This window comes from Suricata suricatta, chromosome 16, assembly GCF_006229205.1.
Source record: "Suricata suricatta isolate VVHF042 chromosome 16, meerkat_22Aug2017_6uvM2_HiC, whole genome shotgun sequence".
NCBI classification, from domain to species: Eukaryota; Metazoa; Chordata; class Mammalia; order Carnivora; family Herpestidae; genus Suricata; species Suricata suricatta.
Window position 1 is genome coordinate 25789923 of NC_043715.1, and position 22570 is coordinate 25812492.

Sequence of the window (22570 nt, forward strand, 5' to 3'; positions counted from 1 at the left end):
GGGGGGGGGGGGGGGGGGGGGGGGGGGGGGGGAAAGCTCTGTGGCAGCCACGCCTGGGAGGCTGGGGTCCTGGCACCCTGAAGTTTACAGCTGTTGGCTGGCCCTGGAGAGATCCACGGGACAGCTGGGAGTGTGACTGAGACAAAGGGATTGGCCGGTGGAGCCCAGCCCTCACCTGTTTCCCTGAGCCATGGAATGGGGAGCTGCGGCCCGCCCCCTCCCCCCATAGATCTGAACTTACCCCTTCCCGCAGGCCTGGCACTCTGCTGCCCCCTGCTGGCCAAGCTGCCTGGCACACCGGCCTGGGCCTGGACGGGAAGCTGTCTCCTGTGAGAGGCCAGGCAGGCAGCCCTGGGCCTGAGAGAGCTACGTGGCCAGAGAAGGCCCCTCCAAGCAAAGAAACCAGGCAATAGTTACAAATTTAATAAAATTCACCTTATAAATTACAACAGCAGTTCCAAGGTGCTCTTTACTGCCCCAAGAAGCAGGAGTTGGCAAAGCTGGGTAGCCACTGCTGGGGAGAAGTTGTCAGGTCAGGGCTGTTCATGTGGCCAGTGGGCCAGCGCCACCACCTCCAGGATGGCCACAGGGCTGCAGTAGGGGCCGGGCAGAGGCTCACGGGCCCAGGAGTGCAGAGGGAACAGGAGTGGGGGTTGAGGCCAGGCCCGAGAGCACCTCAGTCCAAACTGGCCATGAGCAGGTGCAGCTCACGGAAGGCACTGCCATGGCGGCCACTCAAACCGGACTTGCTCTTGACGAGGCCACTGATGCTCTTAAGCTGCTTGTAGCAGAGCCGGCACTTGAGTAGCCTGTGGGCAGAGAGGCAGTGCTCGTAGTGCTAGGACCTTTCCCGTCAGACCACTCCCGCCCTCCTCTTAGAGGCAGGCGGAGGCCGGGGACGCAGGATTCATCCAGACCATGCCCAGGCCCAGCGCAGAGCAGGCCACGGGGGAGCCCAGTCTGTGTCTACCCCCATCCCACGGGGGGACACGGCCGTGCCACTGTTCCAGGCACAACCTCCTCTATAGGCTGCCTCAGCAGGGCCATCGCTGAGCAGGCTGGGCCCCAGGCCCGTGGACCCCTACATCCCAAAGCTGACACGGCTTGGCCCCTCACCTCTCCTCCCGGCTGATGTCCACACCCACGGAGGGTGGGGCCGCCAGGATGTCCGTGATCAGGGGCAGAAACCGCTGCAGGATCAGCTTCAGGGAGGTGCAGCCGGTCTGGACATAGCTTCAGAGGGAGATGGACGATGGGGCCACAGGTAGAAAGATGAACAGAGAGCAAGGTACATGGAGGCCGAGGGGCACAGAGGAACAGGGACAGCACGGGCTAGTTCTCACTGCAGCCTCTCCCGACTTGGCCAGGACAGTAGAGCTGCAATGCCGCTTCCTGTGGGCACCAGCCCTGGGGTCCTTCCTGGGGTCCTTCCCGGGGTCCCTTAAGGAGCCTCTTGCCCCTCCCGTCCCTACTGTGAGCCAGGTGTGGCTTCCCCACACATACCTCTCATACTTGCTCTGCAGAAGCTTCTCGATCTGTGGCAAGACCGTGGTGCACAGGTCCAGCTTCCACAGAGAGCTGGGGAGAAGGCCAGGGACGCGCGCTTAGCACCTGGCTCTGCCCACCCGCAGGCCCCGTCTGCCACGGCCACTTACGCCTTCTGGTTGACAATGTTAAGGAGGTCCACTACGACGGATAGGTCATTGATAGCCACGGCCGAGTCCACCGACGTCTGTGCGGAGAGAGCAGCTGTCAGAGGGGACCCGGGACAGAGTGGCCCCTGCCCGGTGTGCGTGGTGATGGGCTTTGTCGTGGGGTGTTCACAAGACTGCACCTACAGTGATGACTATGGGGCCCACAAGGAGGTGCTCGATAAACGGCAGCTTGCGAGGATGGCAGAATGGGACATAAAGCAGTGGTGTGGTGATGGGGGCCACCCCGCCCCACCGCTGCGCCTCGTGCAGCCTTCTCGGGCCAGCCCCAAGCCTGGGGGAAAGGTGGTGCTTGCCTTGATGTCACCCGTGGTCCACACGGCCCGCACGGTGTCCAGGTTCTTGTGGCGGCTGGTGAGCACCACGCACATGGTGTCGTGGCCTTTGCGGATCTGCGACATGGCGTCCTCGTCGACCAGCTCTGCCTGCTGGGGGATCTTCACGGCCTGTGTGGGATGGGCGCCCCCCGTGCTGGCGGTGAGGCTCTGCCCTTGCCCTGCGGGCATCCTTCCCGCCCTCTGGCTCAACCCTCACTTACAGGCAGGAAATCAGAGGCCTTCAGCCCGATAGGCTCATTCCGGGTGGCAGGGATGATGGCAGGCTCAGCCTTGGGTGCAGGAGTGGGAGTGCCAACCAGGGGCCGGGGTAGGACCTCGAGCTGGTGGGGTCGAGAGCTCAGTGGGTAGCCAGCCTGAGGCCTCCCTGTCTGCCCACCCTGGCATGGGAGGCGCCAACCTCAGTTCGGGACTTCCGCCCCTCCCCCAGCCGCGCACTGCACCCTCCACACCTAGACATACATTTGGCACCGGGAACTGCGAGTCTGTGGGTGGGCTGGGCTTTGCTGCCTCCTTGGCTGTGGCAGTGTCTGGAGGAAAAGGGAAAGATCTCTGAGTCAGGTCAGGCCAGAGGGACTGGCGGGAAGAAGGTAGGGCCGTGGTGGGCCTCTGGGTGGCGCCTGTTAACTGGGGGAGATGGGCAGGAACCAGTGGGGCAGCCCAGGAAGGAGACATTAGCATTGGGGAGCGGGGGGCAGGGAGGGAAGGAGAGTGCGGTTAGGCGTGGGAGGCTCCTGGAAGGCCTGAGGATCCTGGTTGGACCTGTCCCCTCCCTTTCCACCCACTCGGCCACAAGTCTGGCAGAAAGCAGGTGTCAGGCACTGTGTGTTGATGGGACTCAGGGAGCTCCCAGGAGTCCCCATCCTGTCACCTCACTGGGAATGGAGTGTGGGGGGGGAGTCCCGCAGTGAGTGGATAGTGAGTGGGTACTCACTATCACAGGAAATCCCACCCTGAGGGCGAATGATAAGATGGCCCCTTGAAGAGGAAGCCAGGTGGAGGGGAGGGACCGTCTGTAGGAAAAGGGTGCCCTACCCCAGCTGCTTCTCCAATCATAAAGCAGATTGTTTCTTCCAGCAGCAAAACCCAAACCCCCAGCAAGGGCCTGGACCCCCATCCCTCCGCCCCCCTCATCCAGTCCCACTCCCAGACCCCAAGCCCCACCCTCCTCCCACCTGCTGCTTTTCCTGGCTCTTCCCTCTCCACAGGCCCACGGGCCCTCTCTTAGCACACCACACCCCTGCCTCCACAGCACACCCCATCTGCAGCCCCAGCAGCAGGGCTGTCTGTTTGCCGTTGATCCTCCTCACTAGGGCGTGGGCTCCTGAGGGGAGCAGCTTGCTGGTGCTCCCTCACCAGGGCCTAGCGCACAGCAGGTGGGAGAAGACCAGATGGTGCCCTGGCATGTAGGCCTGGGGAGCTGGTGACCTTGGGAGGCCGAGCTCTGCCCCGACTCACCGTCCTCAGGGGGTGCCGGGAAGGGCTCACTTCTTCGGGGCGGTGTCCGACCTGCAGAGGCAAGCGGGGCTGCAGACTGACACTGGCCAGCCTGGGGCTCCTGTCTGAGCCCTCAGAGCCGGGCTGGCATGGGACCCGGGATGGAAGGTGGTTCCCAGGTGCACACACGGCTGCAGACCCATGACCCTGTTCACAGTCCCAGGAACCCCCAGGCTTGCCCCCTCCCATCTATCTGCCCCTGGGGCGCCTTCCCTTGCTTGGAAAGGCTGGGCCAAGGAGTGACTGTGGGGCCTCTGCTGGGGCCTCGAAGACCTGGGAGCAGAGCTTGGGGCCCAGGTGCAAGCTCAGAATCAGCCACAGAAGCAGAGTGACATGGACACTGTCCCCATAAAGTGCTGTTGGCCTCCGGGACCCTGGGCTAGGCAGGGGGCGGGGGCCAGGGGCGGGCCTCACTGATGCTGTTCTTGGGCTGGAAGATCTCATTGTACTCCTCGGCGTTCTGGATCTCGGCCCGAGACTCCCGCTCGTCCCGGTCGTCCTCGCTGCTGGGGCTGCGGCGCTCACTCTCCGAGTTCTGCTTCACCCTGTGGGGCAGGGCCGGGCTGATAGGAGGCCAGGCCAGCCCAGCGAGCTGGGGATGGTCCCCCAAAGCCTTCCTGGAGCTGGCCCGCCTCCCAAGCCCTCCGGGGCCCTGAGCACCCTACCTCTGTGGCTTGCCGCAGGCTGTACTGGGCCGCTCGTAGATGCGCCGTAGCGGGGCACTAGGTGGGGGTGGCTGTTGCGCCAGGGGTCGGCTGTCCTGCACAGGGTCCTGGGCCACAGTGCCTGTCCTGGTGACCCGCGTCAGGTCCACCACATAAGAGGAGACGTTGCTCTGGGAGAAGGCCACACCTATCTGCAGGAAGTGGCAGAGCTGGGGTATGGGTGGGCGGGACCCCAGAAGGGCTGGGGGCACATGGGGGCCTGACAGGGGGGAGAAGTTGGGGGTGGGAGGCGGGGGGCAGCTCTCTCACCAGCTGGTCGTTGCAGACAGCCAGGTCGGCCACCTTGCCCCAGCTGACGAGGACCACATCAAAGCAGCGCTCGGGCTCCCAGCCGTAGACGCGCAGTGAGTCCTGGCAGCCACTGTACAGGCAGCAGCCGTCGGGGTTGAAGAGGACACTCCTGGGCCAGGTGAGAGCGGGCCGTGGGTCCCACCAAACCCAGGGAGGCCGTGGGGGAACCCCGGACAGAGGTAGCAGAAGCGGCGATGGGAAAGGCCCACCCACAGCCACAGCCCCTCGCCCCGAAGGAGGGCGCAGACCCACTAGCCAGCTGCCTGCATACCTGACGGGCCCTGGCTCTCCTTCGATGCAGCTCACCACCTGGAACTTCTCCAGATCCCAGAACCGGATGGTCCTGCAAAGGCAACCAGGCTGTGCCGGGGAGCCAGCATCCCCGTGCCAGCCTCCACGCGGGCCCATGCCCAGAAGGCCCGCTTCTCTGCCAACACCGGTCCCCGGGGGTTTCGGCCACTAAGAGTCATGCCTAGGGCCAGGGGCTGACCCTGCACAGGCAGGTGGAGGGACTCAGCAAGTAGGAAGTGAGCCAGGACAGCCCAGGACACTGGGGCCAGGAAACCAGGGCTGGGGGTGAGATGAGACCAGGGCCCCATCCTGGCATGGCTGGGAGTCAGTCGGTCTACATAGCATGTGAGAGATGGCGGTCACGGGCACACAGGGACAGCAGAGATGGCGGTAACAGGCGCACAGAGTGGGAAAGATGACAGTCACAGGCGCACAGGGCGGGAGAGATGGCAGTCATGGGTGCACAGGGTGGTCAAGGGCACACAGGACCACAGGGGCAGGAGAGATGGCAGTCATGGGCACACAGGGTGGCAGAGATGGCGGATGGATGCACAGGGATGGCAGAGATGGCTGTCACAGGTGCACAGGGATGGGAAAGATGGCGGTCATGGGCGCACAGGGACAGCAGACAAGGCAGTCACGGGCGCACAGGGTGGGAGAGATGGCGGTCACAGGCACACAGGGACGGCAGAGATGGCAGTCATGGGCGCATAGGGTGGGAGAGATGGTCACAGGTGCACAGGGTGGGAAAGATGGCGGTCACAAGCACACAGGGTGGGAGAGATGGTGGTCACAGGCGCACAGGGACAGCAGAGATGGCAGTCACGGGCGCACAGGGTGGGAGAGATGGCAGCTGCAGGCGCACAGGGACGGTAGAGATGGTGGCTACAGGTCCCAGGCCTTGCTCCCTGCCTCACCTGTCAGAACTGCCGGAAGCCAGGAGGTACTCATTGGGGTGAAACTCCACCACGTTGACAGGCCCCGTGTGACCAGGGAACTCGGACATCATCTTGCCGGCGGTCAGATCCCAGAGCTGGGGCGGGGCAGGATGGAGGTCAGGACTAAGCCTGGAACCCCGGCTGCCCGCTCTGCCTCTATTCCCACCCCAGCTCTTTATCCACAAACCGCCTTCCACTCTGGACAGACTTGGGATATTCGAGCCCAACTAGGGATGTGGGGTGGGGGAGGACCCAGCCTGAGCGTGATCAGCAGACCCCAGCCCGCCCTGGGCCCAGGTCAGGCCAGGCACTACCTTCACCGTGTGGTCATCTGCGGCCGATGCCAACCACTTCCCGTCGGGGCTGAACCGCAGACACCGCACAGCCTGGCTGTGTCCCTGCAGGGAGGACAGAGCCCTGAGCTCACCGGGCCCAGTGGGCCTCCCTCCTTACCACCCCGCTCCGCCTTGCCCTTGATAAGCAGGCATGTGCGGGAGGTGTCCCTCAGGGTCCCACAGAAGGATACTTCTCATGCAGTCATGCCGCCCAGGACTGCAGGACGCTACAAGAAACCCAGACGGCTTGGTCATTCACATAGTTTGTGACATAACATATCTTTTTTACGCCTCTTCTTGGAGAGGTACATGTCCTCTCTTAATGTCAAGGCTCTAAAAACCTCCAAAATTACTTGTTAAACTCAGTGCTTCCTAACACATATGAACAGGAATGCTTTCCGCCTAATGACACTGGCTACCTGCCTACAAGACCAGAGTATGGAGCACAGTTTGGTAAACGTGGCTCTGGGAGGAATCATGGAAAGTGGGGACCCAGGGGGACCGCCCACAGCACTCCTGCTCCGCTCTAGATTCATGTTTCTCACCTGGACCCTCATTTCTCGCATTGTCACCGGAGGGGGACAGAGCACCCCCGCCCCCCGCCCGGGCCATGCTCCATGCCCGCACAGTGCTCATGGAATGACCGACAAAGAGTACCTTCCTTACCCTGTATCGGAAGACACAACCTTTCCTCCTGATGTCCCAGAGCTGTGGGGAGAAGGGCAGAGGGGCAGAGGGACAGAGTCAGGACAGCTCATTCCCAAGGTGGGCTTGGGCCGGAGGGGCCCAGCCCAGCTCAGTCCTGGAGCCCAGGGCAGAGGGTGGTGTGTGGCCACGGGCACCCCCAGCTCATTATGCCCCAAAGTGACAGGGTTCTGGGAACTGTTCACTATAGGCAGGCATTATTTTCTTTAAATTGTTTTGCTGAAAATACTACATTTTAATTTTTTATTTATTTCTTTTTGAAGAGAGAAAGATCATGAGTGGGAGGAGCAGAGAGAGACAGGGACAGTCTGAAGCAGGCTCTAGGCTGACAGCAGTGAGCCTGACGCAGGGAACCATGAGATCATGACATGAGCCGAAGTCAGATGCTCAGCCACCTGAGCCACCCAGGTGCCCCAAAGCTGGGCATTCTAAGCAGGCTGTCTAGCGAATGTTTCCACACCCTCTTCCTGGGAGGGCACAGACACCACCAGAGAAAGGAGATGCACACCCCAACCCCCCAGTCCAGCGCCAAAAGCTACCTCCTCAGGCACGACGCACAGTCCAGGGCCCACTGCTGGCCCAGCGGGAGGCACGGGGCCCAGAACAGTCTCACCTTGATGTTCGTGTCCTGAGAACCCGAGGCTACGAACTCGCCATATGGGTGGAAATCCAGGCTGCAGATGTTGGCTTTGTGTCCCATAAGTGTGCGAAGAACTGTCAAGAAAGAGCAGAGAGGGGGCGTGAGAGACCACTGGGACACCCAGCGGAGGAAGGGCTGTAGGGCTCACCCGTGCGTGGGCTTCTGTGGCAACTGCGCAGAAAACCGAAGCAGCGATTTTAAAAATAGGGAGACAGACCAACCAGAGTCCGACCACCCCAACAACTGATTTTCCCATTTTCCTCCCAAGACATGCAGCCACTTGTCATCACCTGAGCCCCCAGGAAACGTCGGGCTCAAGCCCCTGGGCTCATCCCAGCGTGCTTTCACAATGGCGCTGCCCTAGAGTCAGCAGAGCCAGACAACTATTGTGCTCGGTTCACTTGTGTTCTCCTAGGCCCCCCACCACAGATGAGGCACAAGAGGGGAGCCGGAGAGGTCCATGCTGGGGGAGAAGATGCTTGGTTGAAAAGAGAAATCCTTTTTGGAGGAGGTGATATCTGAGCAGGATGTCAGTAGATGGAAGATGAGGGAGACTATCAGGCAGAGGGAAAAGGTGGGCAAAGGCCCCAATGAGGGCAGTTGGAGGGCATGCCTGGAGTGGCCATGGTCCTCACACCAGCCCCCATCCCAGGGATCTTGAGGGTGGCTGTGAGGATGGAATGGGATGCCATGGGAACCGAGAACACTAGGAGGACAGGACTGCCGCCCTGGGGAACCTCGGCTCCCATCCTTCGAGCATTTGCAGGCAACTCAGTGGCCAGGCCCAGCCCAGCCCACCTTGGGCTTCTAGCTCGGAGTATTCCTGACATGACTCAGATTTGCTGCTTCTCTCTGCCCTCAACTATCTTGCTTCTTAAAAGACTTATAATTTCAGCCTCTGAATGAAATGGATCACCCCCTAAGTGCAGGGGCCAAGGGGCGTGGGAATCCAGCCATCCTTAGGTTTGAACCAAGGCAAAACAATTGCCTTGTGAGGTAATAAGCTCTCCATTGGAGGAGGTGTTCAAGTAGACTCCAAACGTAATGCTTTAGGGACGAGAGAGAGTTGAGCTCCAAGCACCGAGTCAATTAAACAAACTCTAGTCTATGATTGGCTCCATCCCTCAAGGTCTGGGTCCAGGGCTCTGGAGCCAGATAAAAACGGGAGCAGTTTGGCTCTGCTCCTTGCTTGCTATGTGACCTTGGACAGTCCTTTACCCTCCCTGAGCCTCACAATGGCCATGATCAGAGTTAAGAAAGTGGACATAAGGTGCTTAGCATGGGACTGCACACAGGAAGTGCTCAATGAATGCCAGCTATAATTATTCTTGTTGTAATTCCTTTCTGCATGAGAGCCGCTTCCTCTGTCCCCCTGTGGAATCTTCTCCCATCCTCTGGCCTCAGAGCACATTCCTGGTCTCTGTCTTCTGACACCAGTGAGCGCTTCTCAGTGCCCATGGCCATGTGGGTGCCTCCCTCGTCCCTAGGAAGACCCTGAATGACAGCAGCACATTAGCTGCCCCCCCTCCCCCACCCCCAAACACCAGCAGGAGGTGGGTGAGGGCCTGAGGCTCAGAGGGTGGAGCAGCCTGCCGGGGCCAATCAGGGCCGATCAGCAGGACGCTGGGTCAGAATCTCAAGCAGGCATGGCACCCTGAGAAGCCTGCTTTACCACGTGATCCTTTACCTGAGTCAAGGGCACTCATCATCTATGGCTCCTAAGCCAGAGCCAGGCACGCCTCAGGGCAGGAGCAAGCAAGCTGTTCCAGTCTGTACCTGCCTTGAGGTCAAAGTGCAGCCCCCTGCCCACCTGTCCTACTTGGTGCCACTCTGCAGCAGGGCCTGTGAGGTACCAGGCTGGGACCGAGCCACCTTTACCTCCTCCGCAGAGTGTGGCGGGCCACGTGCCATATCTGTGGACTATCTAATTCTGCCACCACGGAACCTGAGTGGCAGCCACCTCCCCACCCCACCCCACCCCCCACCCCCAGCTCTCTGGGGCCATCATAGGCTGCCAAGGGCTCAGGGGCTGCTTTGCTGGCCAAGCCTGGGGTCAGAGGGTACAGATGTGTGCTGGCTCCTGCTCCAGTCCATGCCCCCCTCCCAGCCCACTTGCTTTGCACCCCGTCTTGCTTCCAAAATCCAGCCTGCCCGGAGAGGATGTGGCAGCTCCCAGCTAGATTTCAGGCTAGATTCCGAAACAGGCTACCTTCCTGCGGGATGGCTGGGCTGCCCCGCCCTTGCCCTCTGGCCGCGCCGTGGAAAGCAGGCAGGACCACATTCTTCTGGCGTGACTTCTGCCCTTGCTTCTCTGTCCCAGGAGGGCCCCTGCAAGTCCTCCTACTGCAGAACTCAGTCACAGGATCCCAGAGTTGCAGAGCAGAGGGGCGTCTGGGATCAGTCTGCCCCGTGTCAGACCTCCAAGCCGTCCCAGCAGAGCAGCTGTTCGACCTCCGCCTAAACCCTCTGGTGACGGACGGTGACACTCAGGGAGCCCTTTGAGAAGCCTTTGTGCACCCAGGGTGCCAAGCGGCCCGTCATCTGCTCTCAGGCTGTGGTGGGCGGCAATGGAGGTCGGCCTGAGGTCTTAGCTCTTCCCACCAAGGCTGCTGAGGGCAGGTTTCTGTCCTATCAATAGACCCCCAAATCGCAGGGTGAACAGCACTAGGCTGGCAGTCTTGATGCCAGGATTTGAGTCCCAGGTTCTGCCACCCCAGCCACCGGGTCCTTATGAAGCTCAGGGGCCCATCCTCCTTGGGCCCCAGTTTGCCCATGTGTCAAATAAGGGGGTCCTGCCAACCTGGCTCTGCATCAGAACCTTCTGGAAGCTTAATGACAGCCAGATGTGGGCCCACGCCACTACTGAATCGGGTTCTCCAGGAGTGAGGTCTGGGCCATGGAAGGAGCTCCCTGTAGAGTAGCCAACCCTGAGAGCCCTGGTCCGGGAACCCCACAGGTCTTCGGTTTTCATTCTTTGCCTGCCTCGAGCGCCTCAATTTCCTGTACGTGAAGTCATGGCTGCGAAAGCGTGGCGCCCTGGGCTTCTCCCTTTTGTCCCTTGCTCCTCTGTGAATGGTGAGTGGCCGGCGCTGTCCCCTGGGATTCCAATCCAGGCAGAGACTTTCCAGAAAGCAAACCGCCTTCTGCCAGAGCCGTTCTTTCTCAGCTGGAGCCCAGGTGGCCAGCGTGCTCCTCCCCGGCCCCTCGAGTCCCGCAGCACCTGAGCACAGTGCGCCCCGGCTGGCTCCCGCATGTGGCTGGCGGCGGGGTGCATGCAGAGACGGTAAGTATGTGGCCCCGGTTTGGTACCTCAGGGGCTCTGTCCTGTACAGGCAGCCCATCATCAGGCGGGCAAGCATCACCCAAAAGGCCCAGGCATGACATCCCTCCTGAGGACCAGCTACACAAGAAGACCACTAATCCTGAGCAGAGAGAACCTGGCCACTGGGCATGCGTGGCTAATGGCGGCTGTGCTACCACAGAGGCTGAGCTCCGGCAGGAGAGGCCCAGAAAGACCTTGGAGTCAACCCGACAAGGGGGCGCTCTTCTGGAAAAAGCAGCCTCAGCAAAGCCCCCGCCGTGCTTTCCTCTCCCGTCCCTCACGTACTGGAGGGTTGCCTGCCAGGCGCTGGAAGGTCCAGGCCAGACACTAGCAAATAACAGTTTTTCCTTGGATCCCTCACTGTTGGCCTGCATAGTGCTCTGCAAAACTGCTGAACTAGCTGTCAACATTCAGAAACGAGAGGATTCCACTGAAATTTCCAGATTCCCAGCTTCTCTTTAAAAAGTCTGTACAGATGGCAACACTGAGCCCACGTGCCACGTGCAGCCCCACCTTTTAGGGAAGGCAAGATGCCCCCCGGGGCCTGGAACCAAAGGCACAAGTTTACACACCGAAAGAACCCAGTGAGGACCTAGCAAAGGACCAGGGGTCATCACTGCAAAACCTCAGAACACTGGGACAAAGCACCTGCAAAGTCGCAGATACAGGACAAGCAGGTCCCACGCGAGGGACCCAGAAGACTGCACGGACCTCCCAACAGCAACCAGACAGGACCCTCCCATGCAATGTAGCTGCACCTTCAAAATTCTAAGGGAAAACTATTTCTGACCGAGAATTCTACAAACTCTAAAAAATACATAGATAAAAAAGTATGAGGGTAGAATAGTCATTTTCAGCCACGGACGGTCTCTAAAACTGAACCCATCGCACGCCCTCTCTCCATGAGCTATGAAAGAACGTGCTCCAGTAAGAAGAGGCAGAAAACCAAGAGGGTGACAACATGGATTCTGGCACAGCAGAGAGATGGGGACAGTTCCCTGAAGACAAGGCGGCTCCAAGATGGCAGCCAGGCAGACAGACAGAGGCCAAGAAAAGACACCTCAATTACAGGACAGGTTTGAGAGTAACTCAAGGAGGCATACTCTTCCGGCAGAGGATGTGGGGACAGATTACTGACACGTAAAACACATACAGATAAAAAAAAAGAGAGTAGTTATTATCTCAATCAACTGTGAACAAGATCTCTGTGGTCGTGGTACTATAAACACTGACCATTCACAAGGTGAAATTAGAGGACGGAGGGGCAGCTCTGGGAGTGACAGAGGTGGGGCAGGCAGCTCTAAGAGAGCTAACTTCTTTTTTTAATGAATCTCTACACCCATCGCAGGGCTCGAACTCATGACCCCAAGATCAAGAGTCACATCCTCCACTGACTGGGCCAGCCAGGCTCCGGTCAGAAAGCTAACTTCTTGTCTTCCGTGGGAGGAAGGCAAGAGACGTACAAAAAAGCCAGAAGTTGCCATAATTCTGTGTTCCTCAGAAAAGCGGAGGTAGGGAGACACGAGGGAGGACAGAGGTTGAGGCCTCTGGAGACTGGAAGGAGTGGGGTAGGGCTTTCTCATTTCTATCACGACTATTTGTAGGGTGACGGGCATTTGACTTTCTAAGCTCTGTACAATCTCTATAAAGATGAAAACCGCATTCAAACGAATAGATCTGCCCACCCTAGGCCCCGTTCCTGCAGGCAACAGTGAACCAGAGCTGAGAGGCGGCCGTCCCCGTGTCAGGGCACGCGCACGCACCCCGGGTCTCCCCACGGGCCCCCACGCTTGTTCATGGGCCTGCGTGGCCCCTGGTGTTCTCCCAGGTCCTGAATCCACACAGACACCCACTGCCCATCCACAGTCGTCCAGGACATCTCCTGGTGCCTCGTGGGTGTAGGCACTCAGAGGCAGCCTGTGCGTCACTGCTGCCGGGCTCGTGGGGGCAGGCAGCCGCCACACGGGCTGGTCAGGTCTCCAGGAGGGAGGCACCCAACAGAGTCAGGATAGGCTTCCCGGAGGAAGCAGCTCATGGCAGAGCTGGAGACAACACGACCGCAAGCGTACATGTGGGGAAGGCAAGTGCAGAGGCCTACTTTTGGCAGCTTCTAGGTCCCAGACGCGGATGGAGCCCGACTGGGAGCCGGCCACGATGAGCTCCTCCGGCGTGTTGAGGCGGACGCTCTCCACTGGGGACGTGTGACCCGTCAGGCTCTGTGGAGAGAGGGGAGCAGCTTCAGTGCACTGCGTGGAGACCCCCAGCTTTGCCCCAGTTTCTGGCTCCCCTGGAAGGGCAGCAGCGAGAAGTGGTTCAAGCAGGGAGGCCGTGCTCCACAGGGCCACACCTAGGCCCTCCTGCAGATGGGCTGGGCAGCCCCTTCTCCTGGCTGCGGCTTCCAGAGCCAAAGGGGCGCCAGACCTGTCGTGCTCCAAACTCCTCCCGCTGCCCAGTGTGCCCCAGATGAGGACGCCATTTGCCCAAGTGGCCCTGGGTCCCTTACAGAAGAGCCACTGACCCCCCCCCCCCAGCCCAGAGTCCAAACTATGGCCCACCTAGGCTCTGCTTCCATTTCCACTCTGGCTGGCCGAGCTCCTCGGGAGGGGAAACCCCAACAGAACTGAGGCCTGGCCTGTCAACAGCACACATCTCACCCCTCGGAAAAGCCTGGATCCCTGAGGGGTGCCCCCGGGGGAGAACTTGGCCATGCTCCCAGGTAGGGGCCTGAGGAGCCCAGAGAGCTGGGCAGTGACTCTACTGCTAAAAACTCTCATCCAACTCTGTGCAAGCCAGAGCTGGGCAGGACTAAGCCAGGTCCCAGCCCAGCGCCTTAGAGGGGTGGGAGGTGCTGGCATTTCCAGCTTGCTGGAGAGAAGGCTGGAATGTGGAGTCCATGGCAGTGGTCACTCCCCGCCCAGCGCTGGCCACCTCAAGGCACAGCGGTGACTCCTCATTGTTTGCTAAGATGATGTTCCGAGAGCAGGGTGGGGACGTAGGGGAAGCTGCGCTCCAGCAGAACTACCCAAAGGTCAGACAGTCACAAGCAACCTGTGTGACTCACAGATGTCACCAGCACGAGTATAAATGGGTATAAACTCCATAGGCGGCCACTGGGCAAAATGTGCCCACACTTAGAAATGCACATTCCCTGCATGCCACAACCCTCCCTCTGAGGGCCTACCCTGCACGTGCTCCAACACACGGCAAACAAAACAGACACAAGATCATTCACGGCAGCAGATCTTTTACACAAAAGACTGGAAGCCATGTAAGTGCCCATCAGAGGAAAATCGGTCAGCTAAGCTGTGGTCAGCCATGCAGCAGAATACTTATTACGCAGCCATAAAAGTGAATGAGGTGACCATCCGAATTATAAGACCGTCTCCATGTCACTTTTAGATTAGCCAAGGTGGAGAACAGTATATAGGACAATGATTGTATATTTAAAAAAAAAAAAAAAAGCAGGAAAATTCTGGAAGGGCACAAGCTAATCAGGAGCTGTGCTGTGGTTGTCCCTAGGGAGGATGGGGGCATCAGGGGAGGAAAGAGGACTTTTCACTGTTTACCTGGACCATTTGGATCCTGACCTATACGAGCTCACACATACTCAGACACACACACACACACACACACACACACACACACACACACACAGAGCTAACAGTGGGCCGTCTACAGGGAGGAGGAGCAGGGGCTGAATCCGCAGGTGAGCAAGAACACGCTGGGTGTGAGGAGCTAAGAGGCCTGGTACGCGGTATTGTAAGCAGGGGAGACACGTAGGGGAAGGCATGCAGGCTGACCCGAGCCTAAGAAGACAGTTCCCCACCATCTGGAGGGGTCCGAGAGCATGGGGTCACCCCAGGTCTATTTTGGTCGGTCTTTATTGATTTGTGTTCAATCCGTATATGTTACTTTGGCATTTGCCGGGGGGGGGGGGGGGACACGCTTGAACCCTGAGAATACAGTGAAACAAAACAAAGCATTTTCGATTCTGCTTTTCACTCTGGCCCTGGTTCAACTCAGATCTCAGTTCTTGACTGCATGGCACAGAAATACTAAGGTGATTAAGTTTCTACTAAAAAAAAAAAAAATTCACTTCCTATCCCTTATCTTTATCTCCACGGGGCCAAGAATCATAAGAATGTTAATACCCTGTGCTGGCAAGCCCGTTGCGGGGTGGCGGGGGGAGAGAAGGGGCAGGTCCCCATTCTTCTGGCAAGAATATAAATTGATTTCTGGAGGGCAATTTGGCAATATGTTTTGAAAGTTTTTAAAAAAGTGCACACCCTCAAATAATGCAAGCACTGCAGATCTGCCCAAAGACTAAGGTAGATGAGGATGTTCCCCTCTGAGGCTGAGCGCAGCCACGACCGTGGAAATGACCTTAGGGCTGGGAGCAGGGTGTGGCTGAGCCACGACTCACCCTATAACAGAACACCAGAAATCATTAAAAATCGTGCCGCAGAAGGGTGCTTGCTGGCACTGGAAAATGCTCGCAAACAATTAAGATTGTTATCTTTAAAACGCAGGCTACAGAAGAGTAAGACACTGCTCCAAAAATACGTGGTTGTATACTGACATGGTGCACATGTGCACGTGTTTACACGTGTGTGTGTACATGTGCACACGTATATGTATCTGTACCAGCACCTGGAAGGGCACAGGCCAAGATGCCAACTGCGGTGGTCTTTGGATGAAGGAAATACATATAATTCATTTTTGTAGTTTTCTCCTTTATGTTGCCCTGGTTTGGAAGCTGGTTCCGGACAGCACACTCGTGTGACCAGGGGCAGTGCTATTAAAGAGCCAGCTCACTAATGGGCTTCAACCTGGTGCCCCCAAATCCTTTTGTGGAAGGAGACAGGGAACGATTCAAAGTAACCTCCAAGCACAGCCGACAGGTGGGTGGATGGGCCAGTGGGCAAGCCTCAATCTTGAGCCCACGGGCTTATTTTAGCTTTAGCGCACAGGCTCCCAGAATTCCGTCCACCAGCAGGGGACTTCCCCATTCCGAGGGCTAGCCACTGGCCCATCCATCCTGGGGTGTCCGGGGCCTCCATGAGCAGAAGGCTGTGGGCCCATGTTGTGCTGTGTCCCCCTAGCCTCCAGCCGGGTGCCCTAAGCCCGACAGAACCTGCAAAGCCACCTGCCCCCCACGCCCCGACCCCACGCTGCCCGCAGTCCCCTCCCGGGTTTTGCCCTATTTCCCACAGGCCGACGAGGCTCACCATGATGCAGTTGGGTTTGTTGATGGACCACAGGTTGACACGGCAGTCATCCCCACCAGTAGCCAGCAGCCGCCCGGAGGCTTTGCCCAGTACCAGCGAGGACACATTGCTGGCATGGGCAACGATCTCCTCTACACAAGGAAGGACAGGAGGAAAAGGCAGTCAGGGAAGGCGGCTCCTGGTCCTGGCACTCGAAGCCCAGGCAGAGGCTTCTGCCCACCATAGCTCCCCTTTAGTGACACCCTGCCACGAGCGAGGCCCGGCTGCTAGGACAGGCCTGGCACCGGAGGCAGAAAGGATTATTTCTCAACCTCCGGTATTCCTGTCCCACCCTCTGGCCTCATGATTTTCTCCTTTCTCTGCACACCAACTGGTATTATTTTTATGCTTACTATGCTCCACTGAAAATATGGACCTGCCTTTTGTATTTAGCTCTTTCTAAATAAAGACAATTAAGCAATAAAATCCATAGAGTTACAAGATTGATAATGTTCATTAATTTTAACTATAATACAAAAACGGAAACAATTATTACAAGGAAAAATGTTGACTCACGTACCACCTAGGCCTCTCTCTGGGGCTGCCTGCTACACATATAAACCCACTTTGCGGAGCACACTCTGTTTGACCCTTTGGGTCAACTCCAGACAAGCTGCCTCCAAGTGAGCTCTCCCAGGGCTCCAGCCAGTGTCTTCAGAATCACGGAGCAGGTTCTGGTCTGCGCTCCGCTACTGTAGGCCGTGTGGCCTTAGAGTAGTTACTTACCCTCTCTGAGGGCTGTGTTCCTCATCAGTAAATGGGGGTAGTAATAGGGCTTGGTTCACGGAGTTGCTGAGGACTCCCTGAGAACATTCTGTAAGCTGTGCTCAGTGGTCATCAGCAGGGCCAAGGCACAGAGAGCAGGCACTGGGGGCGCCGGCAGGCACAGGCAGGCACAGGCGGGTGGGCTGCACGGGGGCGGGAGGCAGGAGGCAGCCAACTGAGAGGCCCGGGCGTGAGGGCTGACCAGTCAGAGTGGGAGGTACGGCCCCAGTGGGCAGCCCCGAGGGCTCCTGGCCAGGGCCACTGAAGCAGCAGCGGGGCAGCGGACACAAACCACAGAGGGTCCCATCCGTGCTCCGAAGGGAACAGCCATGAGCGAGGAACCAAGAGGCAGCCCAGGCCTCTAAGCCAGGCCCTTCTGATGTCCTCCTGGGAACGAGGAGGAGAAAGAACAGGTCTCCTCACATCAGCATAGGGAAAACCCCAATGTGCCGACACCCCGAGGCAGCTGGGAGGCTGGCTTGGGTGACGCTGAGGAAGGGCCTGCGGTTGTGGCACAGCAGGCCTCTCCTGCACTCCAGCCTCCACCCTGCCTGGGGGTCTCCGTGGCACTGGCTTTACCCCACAGAACAGTTGGGAAGTGGGGCCCAGGAAGGCTGCTTGTCAGTACGTGTGACTCAGAGGGGAGGTTAACACTGCCCAGAGGACCAGACCCCAGGCTCAGTCTCACAGATGACGCCCCACCTCAGGGCCCTGTCCGGCCAAAGCCCCGCACAGGCTGTGTCCAGCCCCAGCAGAGGCTCAAATGTCAGCGGGGGCCTCTGGGACCCCATCCCAGGACCCACGGGAGCAGAGTCCCTCCCTAAAATGTATCTCAACTGCGGAGAGTTCTGCCCTCTGAACACTATAGGGACGGATGTCTGGGGTGCTCTGGGGCTTCGCCACAGACTCGTCAGTTCAAGAGCTTCTGTAAGGACCTAGTGACTGCCCAGCCCAGAAAGGGAGCAGACCACCTTTGCCCTGAGCATGCAGTTCCCAAGCCGTGGGCCTTCTCCCCTTCTCTGGGGACACTCCCTGCATGCACTGCCCTCCACCTGCGACTGACCTAAAGGCCTGGGTGTCTACCTGGGTTCTCACCCTTCCCAGAGACAGCTCTGACTGGGCTCCACCTCACCAGGCTTTCTTGGGCACACTGCCACCCCTCTCTGGGCCTCAGGACTACTGCCCCTGATTCATTATGTTTCCTGGGTGCCTCCTCTGGGGAGAACGTGGGGGATGACAGTGAGAAGGTTCCTGTATTGATGCTACAACCCGACCAGACGGGTCCTGGGACGTGGCATCGGTTGTAATGACCACAGATGTTGGTGTGAGAAGGATGTAGAGGTTGGGCCTTTCCATGGGGGCTCAGGTCACTCTCCTCTAAGCAGCCTGATCGGGATCTCCAGCCTGATCGAAGCCCCTGGAGGAGCCGGGGACCAGTGGCAGAGGGAGGGAGGCGCAGCACAGGCATCAGGCAGAGGGGGCCTCAGCACGGGGCACCGGCCCGACAACTCTCCCTCTGGCCCGGAGGACAGCAACCCCAATGGACCGGGCCCGGGTACCGAATTTTAGTGCAAGCAAACAGCTCTTCACAGCATCTCTTGGCAGGCCAGGCTGCTGGCTGCCACGCTGCCCTCTGGCACAGGCCTGCGCCAGTTTCTCAAGCTCAGTTGGCACAGCCTAGGCCCCACGTCCCAGCTAGAGCTGCAGATGTGGCATGCTGTTAGAGGTGCTGAGGATTTATATCCTAAATAGTAGGTGGAGAGAACCAGGCTTCAATGATCCAAGCTGGCCTAGCACCTTCCGGTCCTTGCTGGACTCTATAGCCACAAGGAACCAGGGGTCACTTGGCATTGAGCTATTCAGACAGCCCATACTCGTGGCAAGTGCTGTGCACATGAACTTGTCAGCAGAATCGATATGCCTGATCATAGTACCTCTTGTTTGAATACTTTGATGGCTTAATCTTGCTTTAAGATAAATCCAGGGCCTCAGAAGGGCTGGGGTCCTGTGGACAAGTGCCTCCAAAGGCCCCAACAGCCTCATGTGACACATTCTCTCCACTGCTGTGTGGCAGCCTTCTTTGAGCCCTTCTGACATACCGAGCTCTCTGCCCCAGGGCCTTTGTACATGCTGTTAGGCAGCCTACAGCACTCCCCTACCTTGACCGGCCATCATCTAGTTAATGGATTCAAAGCACAGGTCTCAGCTTGGAATCAGAGAAGGAGAAATGGAGGGGTGTGGTTATTTGATTCCTGCTTGCTGCTCTCTCCAGGCTCTGAGCCCCGCTGCACAGAGACCTCATCTATTTTGCAGCACCCCCAACCCCACCCCCACCACGCCCCAACTACCTCTTCAGTGCTTGATTCTATGCTCAGGAAAGGCCAGCTATGAGGGAATACCTAACCCCCAAAATTACAGAGCCACTCTGTCCAAACTGTACCCTTCTTGGGACCTCACAACGAGGTTTTCCCAGAACCCTAGGGCTAAGGAACAATTTGAAACTGCCCCAACTTCTCATTTTACACATGAGGACACTGAGGTCCAGCAAAGGGCTTTGCCCAGCTTCTGAGAATAGCTCAGGGACAGCTCGTAGCTGAAGGTGACCAATGTGGGCACAGCAAATCTCTGCCAACTGGTCATTATAGGTGGGGTGAGGCTGTTCCCCAAATACAATCTGAGGGACCTTCGAATCCTCAAGATCCTTTCCGGGGGTCCAAGAGAACAAAACTATCTTCAGAATGACACCGAGATGGTATGTGCCTTTTACACTCTTGTGGGCTCACAAGCAGACAAGGGATTTTTGGGGGAAGACATGTGATGACACTATCACAAATGGCACGTTTGACTGCATACGCTTCTGTTTTAAAATGTCTGATATTAATTGCCAACATGTAAATATTGATAACTCCCGTAAACAAAAAGTCGTCGGGGGTCCTTGACAATTTTTAAGAGTATAAAGAGGTACAAAGATCAAAACGCTTACAACTGCGGGTGATGCTGGTGCTCAGCCTCATCCCAGAGCCTCGCCAGCACCCCAGAACCTCCCCTCTCAACCCCACACCCACCCAAGATGCTCCGCGTCATGGGGAAAGCCTGACTTGTGAGATGTCTGCAAAGGCCAAGAACACCTCTTAGCATTTCTCCTGCAATCCTGCCTGCCAGCCTAACCGCACTGACAGCTGCTTTTGTGTTCACCACCTCGCCTGGGCCTCACGGCAACTCTAGAACATAGGTGTAATCATCTCAATACACAGACGGGAAATTAAGCTTCAGAGAGGTTAAGTCACCTGCCCAGTGTCACCCAGCTAAGAAGTGCCAAAGTCATGAGTTGCATCCCGGTGTATCTTACTGCAAGGCTGGGAGTCTCTCTCTGTGCCAAGAACAGGACCCAGAGCTGGGGGTTCTGGCCAGCCAGCAACAAGTAGCTAACAGGATAAATGAGGTGAGCAAGAAAAAAAAGTAAGGGGGGGAGGAGAAAATCACTTACGCAACTTCCAGGCTGTCTTGGTGACCACGGGGGTGGCCATCCTTCAATCCACTGGCACCTGAAGCTCCGCCCACAAAATAGACTGCTTTCCTCAAGGGGTGGGGGTGGATCCCCCCCAGGATCCGCCAATCAAGTTGGCAAAGAGTTCCCACACATCCAGGCAGAGGGAATGCCTCGACTCTCAGCCCCGGATTGCCTCCTGGTGTTAAATCAGTCACAGCAGCCACAGCAGCAGCCTGCGTGTGCCCGTCAGGATCCTGGCTCGTGGAATGTCAGGCTTGAGCCATCTCAGCTCAACCCTGGGCTGGAACACAAACGGAGGCGATGGCTTGTTAGAAAACACTTGGTAGGAGTTTGCAGAACTCTGGGCTTGCACAACTACAGCTGCCGCTCCCTGGATCACCAAGGCCACTTGGTAAAGAGACACCCACCAAAGCCAGCAGAGCCAGGAGCTGCACTGCCAATCGCGTTTGAGAATCCGGAGGGGGCACCTCAGGCAGAGTGGCTTGGAACACGGATAAAATAGGTCCTCCCAGATGCCAGGATGATGGCATGGGAGGAGGCTGGCTGCCTGAAGTGCAGCAGCCGCAGTGGGGCGGGGAAGACCACATGTCCGCAGTCCAGATAGATCTCTGGGAATGACTGCTTCGGCTGACGCTAGGGGAAGGGGGTGGAGTCAGAGGCTAAGCTTATGGGCCCAAGAGAGGCACTCCAGAGACAGGCATTTAAATCTTCTCTGGGTAGAATCTCAAAGAGGGACCTGAGGGTCTAATCTCTCAGTTCGTGGCAAGGAAACTACTCCTGGCCCCTCCAATTCCCAAGGACAGACTGGGAGCTAGGTCTCCAATCTGGGTCGGTATGACTCCTCAACTCTGAAAGGCCACTTCATAAAGTCTTCTACCCTTTTCCTCCAAGTCTCTTTCCCATGAACCCTCTCCTCTCCGTCCCCCCTTTCCTGGATTCCCTAGTTCTGCCTCTCTAGTCTGCCGTTCATTCCCTTTCTCCTTGCTGCCTGTGTCCCCCATTCGTGCATATCCTGTCTCCTGGGCTCCTTAACTTGACCCCTGTGCCTCGCCAGACCCCTTTTATTTCCCTCTTCGCTTTTCTATCAGTATCCCCCATTCATTCACTCTCCTCTTCCCAGTGTTCCTATTCACCACCCATCCTCCTGCAGACCCCCGGCTCCGCTTCCGGCCTCCCGGGTTTTCTCCTCCGGCCCCCAAACCCGTCCCGCCAGTCCCACCCGTCCCGAGGCTGGGGCTGAACCCACGGCCTCTCCTGATCCTCCCACTCCTCTCAGCGGGGCAAGGGCTCCAACTTTGCCCCGCCCGGAGCCCTCTCCGCCACGGCCCGGCTCGGCCCCGCCTGGCGTAGCTCAGTCCAAGGCCCATAGTCCCCTTCTGCTCCTCGCCCCCTTGCCCACTCCACCTGCAGCTGAGGCTCCGGAGGCCGAGGCTCCGCTCCAAGCGCGACCCCCACTTGCCTCCATCCCCTGCCCTGATTGGCCGCTGCTTGACAACCGACCCTCACAACAAAACCTCCGGCTCAGAGCCCCGCCCTCCCCACCTCCCGCACCAATCAGCCGCAGCGAGTGCTCCACCTCCAGCCAGGCTTGACCAATCGAAGCAGGCGCTTCTGCCGCTTCTCCTAAGTATCTGCCCTCTTTTCCTGAATTGGACTTATCACGAGGAAGGAGAATTCAAGAGCCTCCCCTCAGCTTCTAATTAACCAATGAGGGCTGTCATTTTTTTGATCCCGCCTCCGTATCAAAATTTCCCTTTCCTCCCCTTTCCTTCTCTCCCTCAAACTTAATTCGCGTTTGAAAGCATTTCGAAGCGCCCTCCAATGCCGGTTGAGCCAATCGCTGTAGCAACCGTCCGATTTAACCAATAAGCTTCAGCCTTATTGGAAAACTCCATTCCCGGGTAGCCAATGGAAAGGGGGCATCGGGAGTAGCGTGAAGCCGGGGACCTTCCATCTTGGAGGGGGGCGAGAAGGTGATGAAGGTTTAGCCCTTCGCCATAGTTCCTGCCCCTTCCCTCTAAGTCGGGGTGGTGCTGCAGTGGTGTAAGAACTTTACCCTACTTCTCCTCTTCGGACTGGAGAGCTAAAGGGAGAGGAAGCTTGATCCTGGGTCCGAGCCGGGAGTAGAGACCCACGGCCACACGGCCGGAATCAGTGAATGGATGAATGGGCTGCCACCTTAAAGGCACTGTTACGGAATCTGGTCTCGGTTGCTTGGCGGAAGAGCCAAGCGGCC

At 58.0% G+C, this 22570-nt stretch overlaps 1 protein-coding gene across 2 annotated transcripts; it reads right to left on the minus strand.

Moving 5' to 3' along the window:
- Nucleotides 1–407: 407 nt before the first annotated feature.
- On the minus strand, nucleotides 408–21842 carry KATNB1 (katanin regulatory subunit B1). 2 transcript variants are annotated; one of them, XM_029925842.1, is made up of 20 exons: nucleotides 21739–21842; nucleotides 20311–20614; nucleotides 16020–16150; nucleotides 12890–13007; nucleotides 7443–7543; nucleotides 6791–6832; nucleotides 6104–6187; nucleotides 5769–5884; nucleotides 4832–4903; nucleotides 4519–4669; nucleotides 4210–4400; nucleotides 3959–4089; nucleotides 3506–3556; nucleotides 2510–2577; nucleotides 2251–2370; nucleotides 2009–2158; nucleotides 1656–1732; nucleotides 1504–1578; nucleotides 1117–1233; nucleotides 408–809 (listed from the first exon to the last, which is right to left on the minus strand). In XM_029925842.1, exons 2-20 carry the CDS (start codon nucleotides 20348–20350, stop codon nucleotides 677–679), a joined length of 1968 nt encoding a protein of 655 aa, XP_029781702.1. In that variant the 5' UTR covers nucleotides 20351–20614; nucleotides 21739–21842; the 3' UTR covers nucleotides 408–676. The 2 variants fall into 2 exon arrangements, with proteins under 2 accessions (XP_029781702.1, XP_029781703.1); XM_029925843.1 differs by lacking the exon at nucleotides 21739–21842 and adding an exon at nucleotides 20742–20939.
- Between the last annotated feature and the right edge of the window lie 728 nt (nucleotides 21843–22570).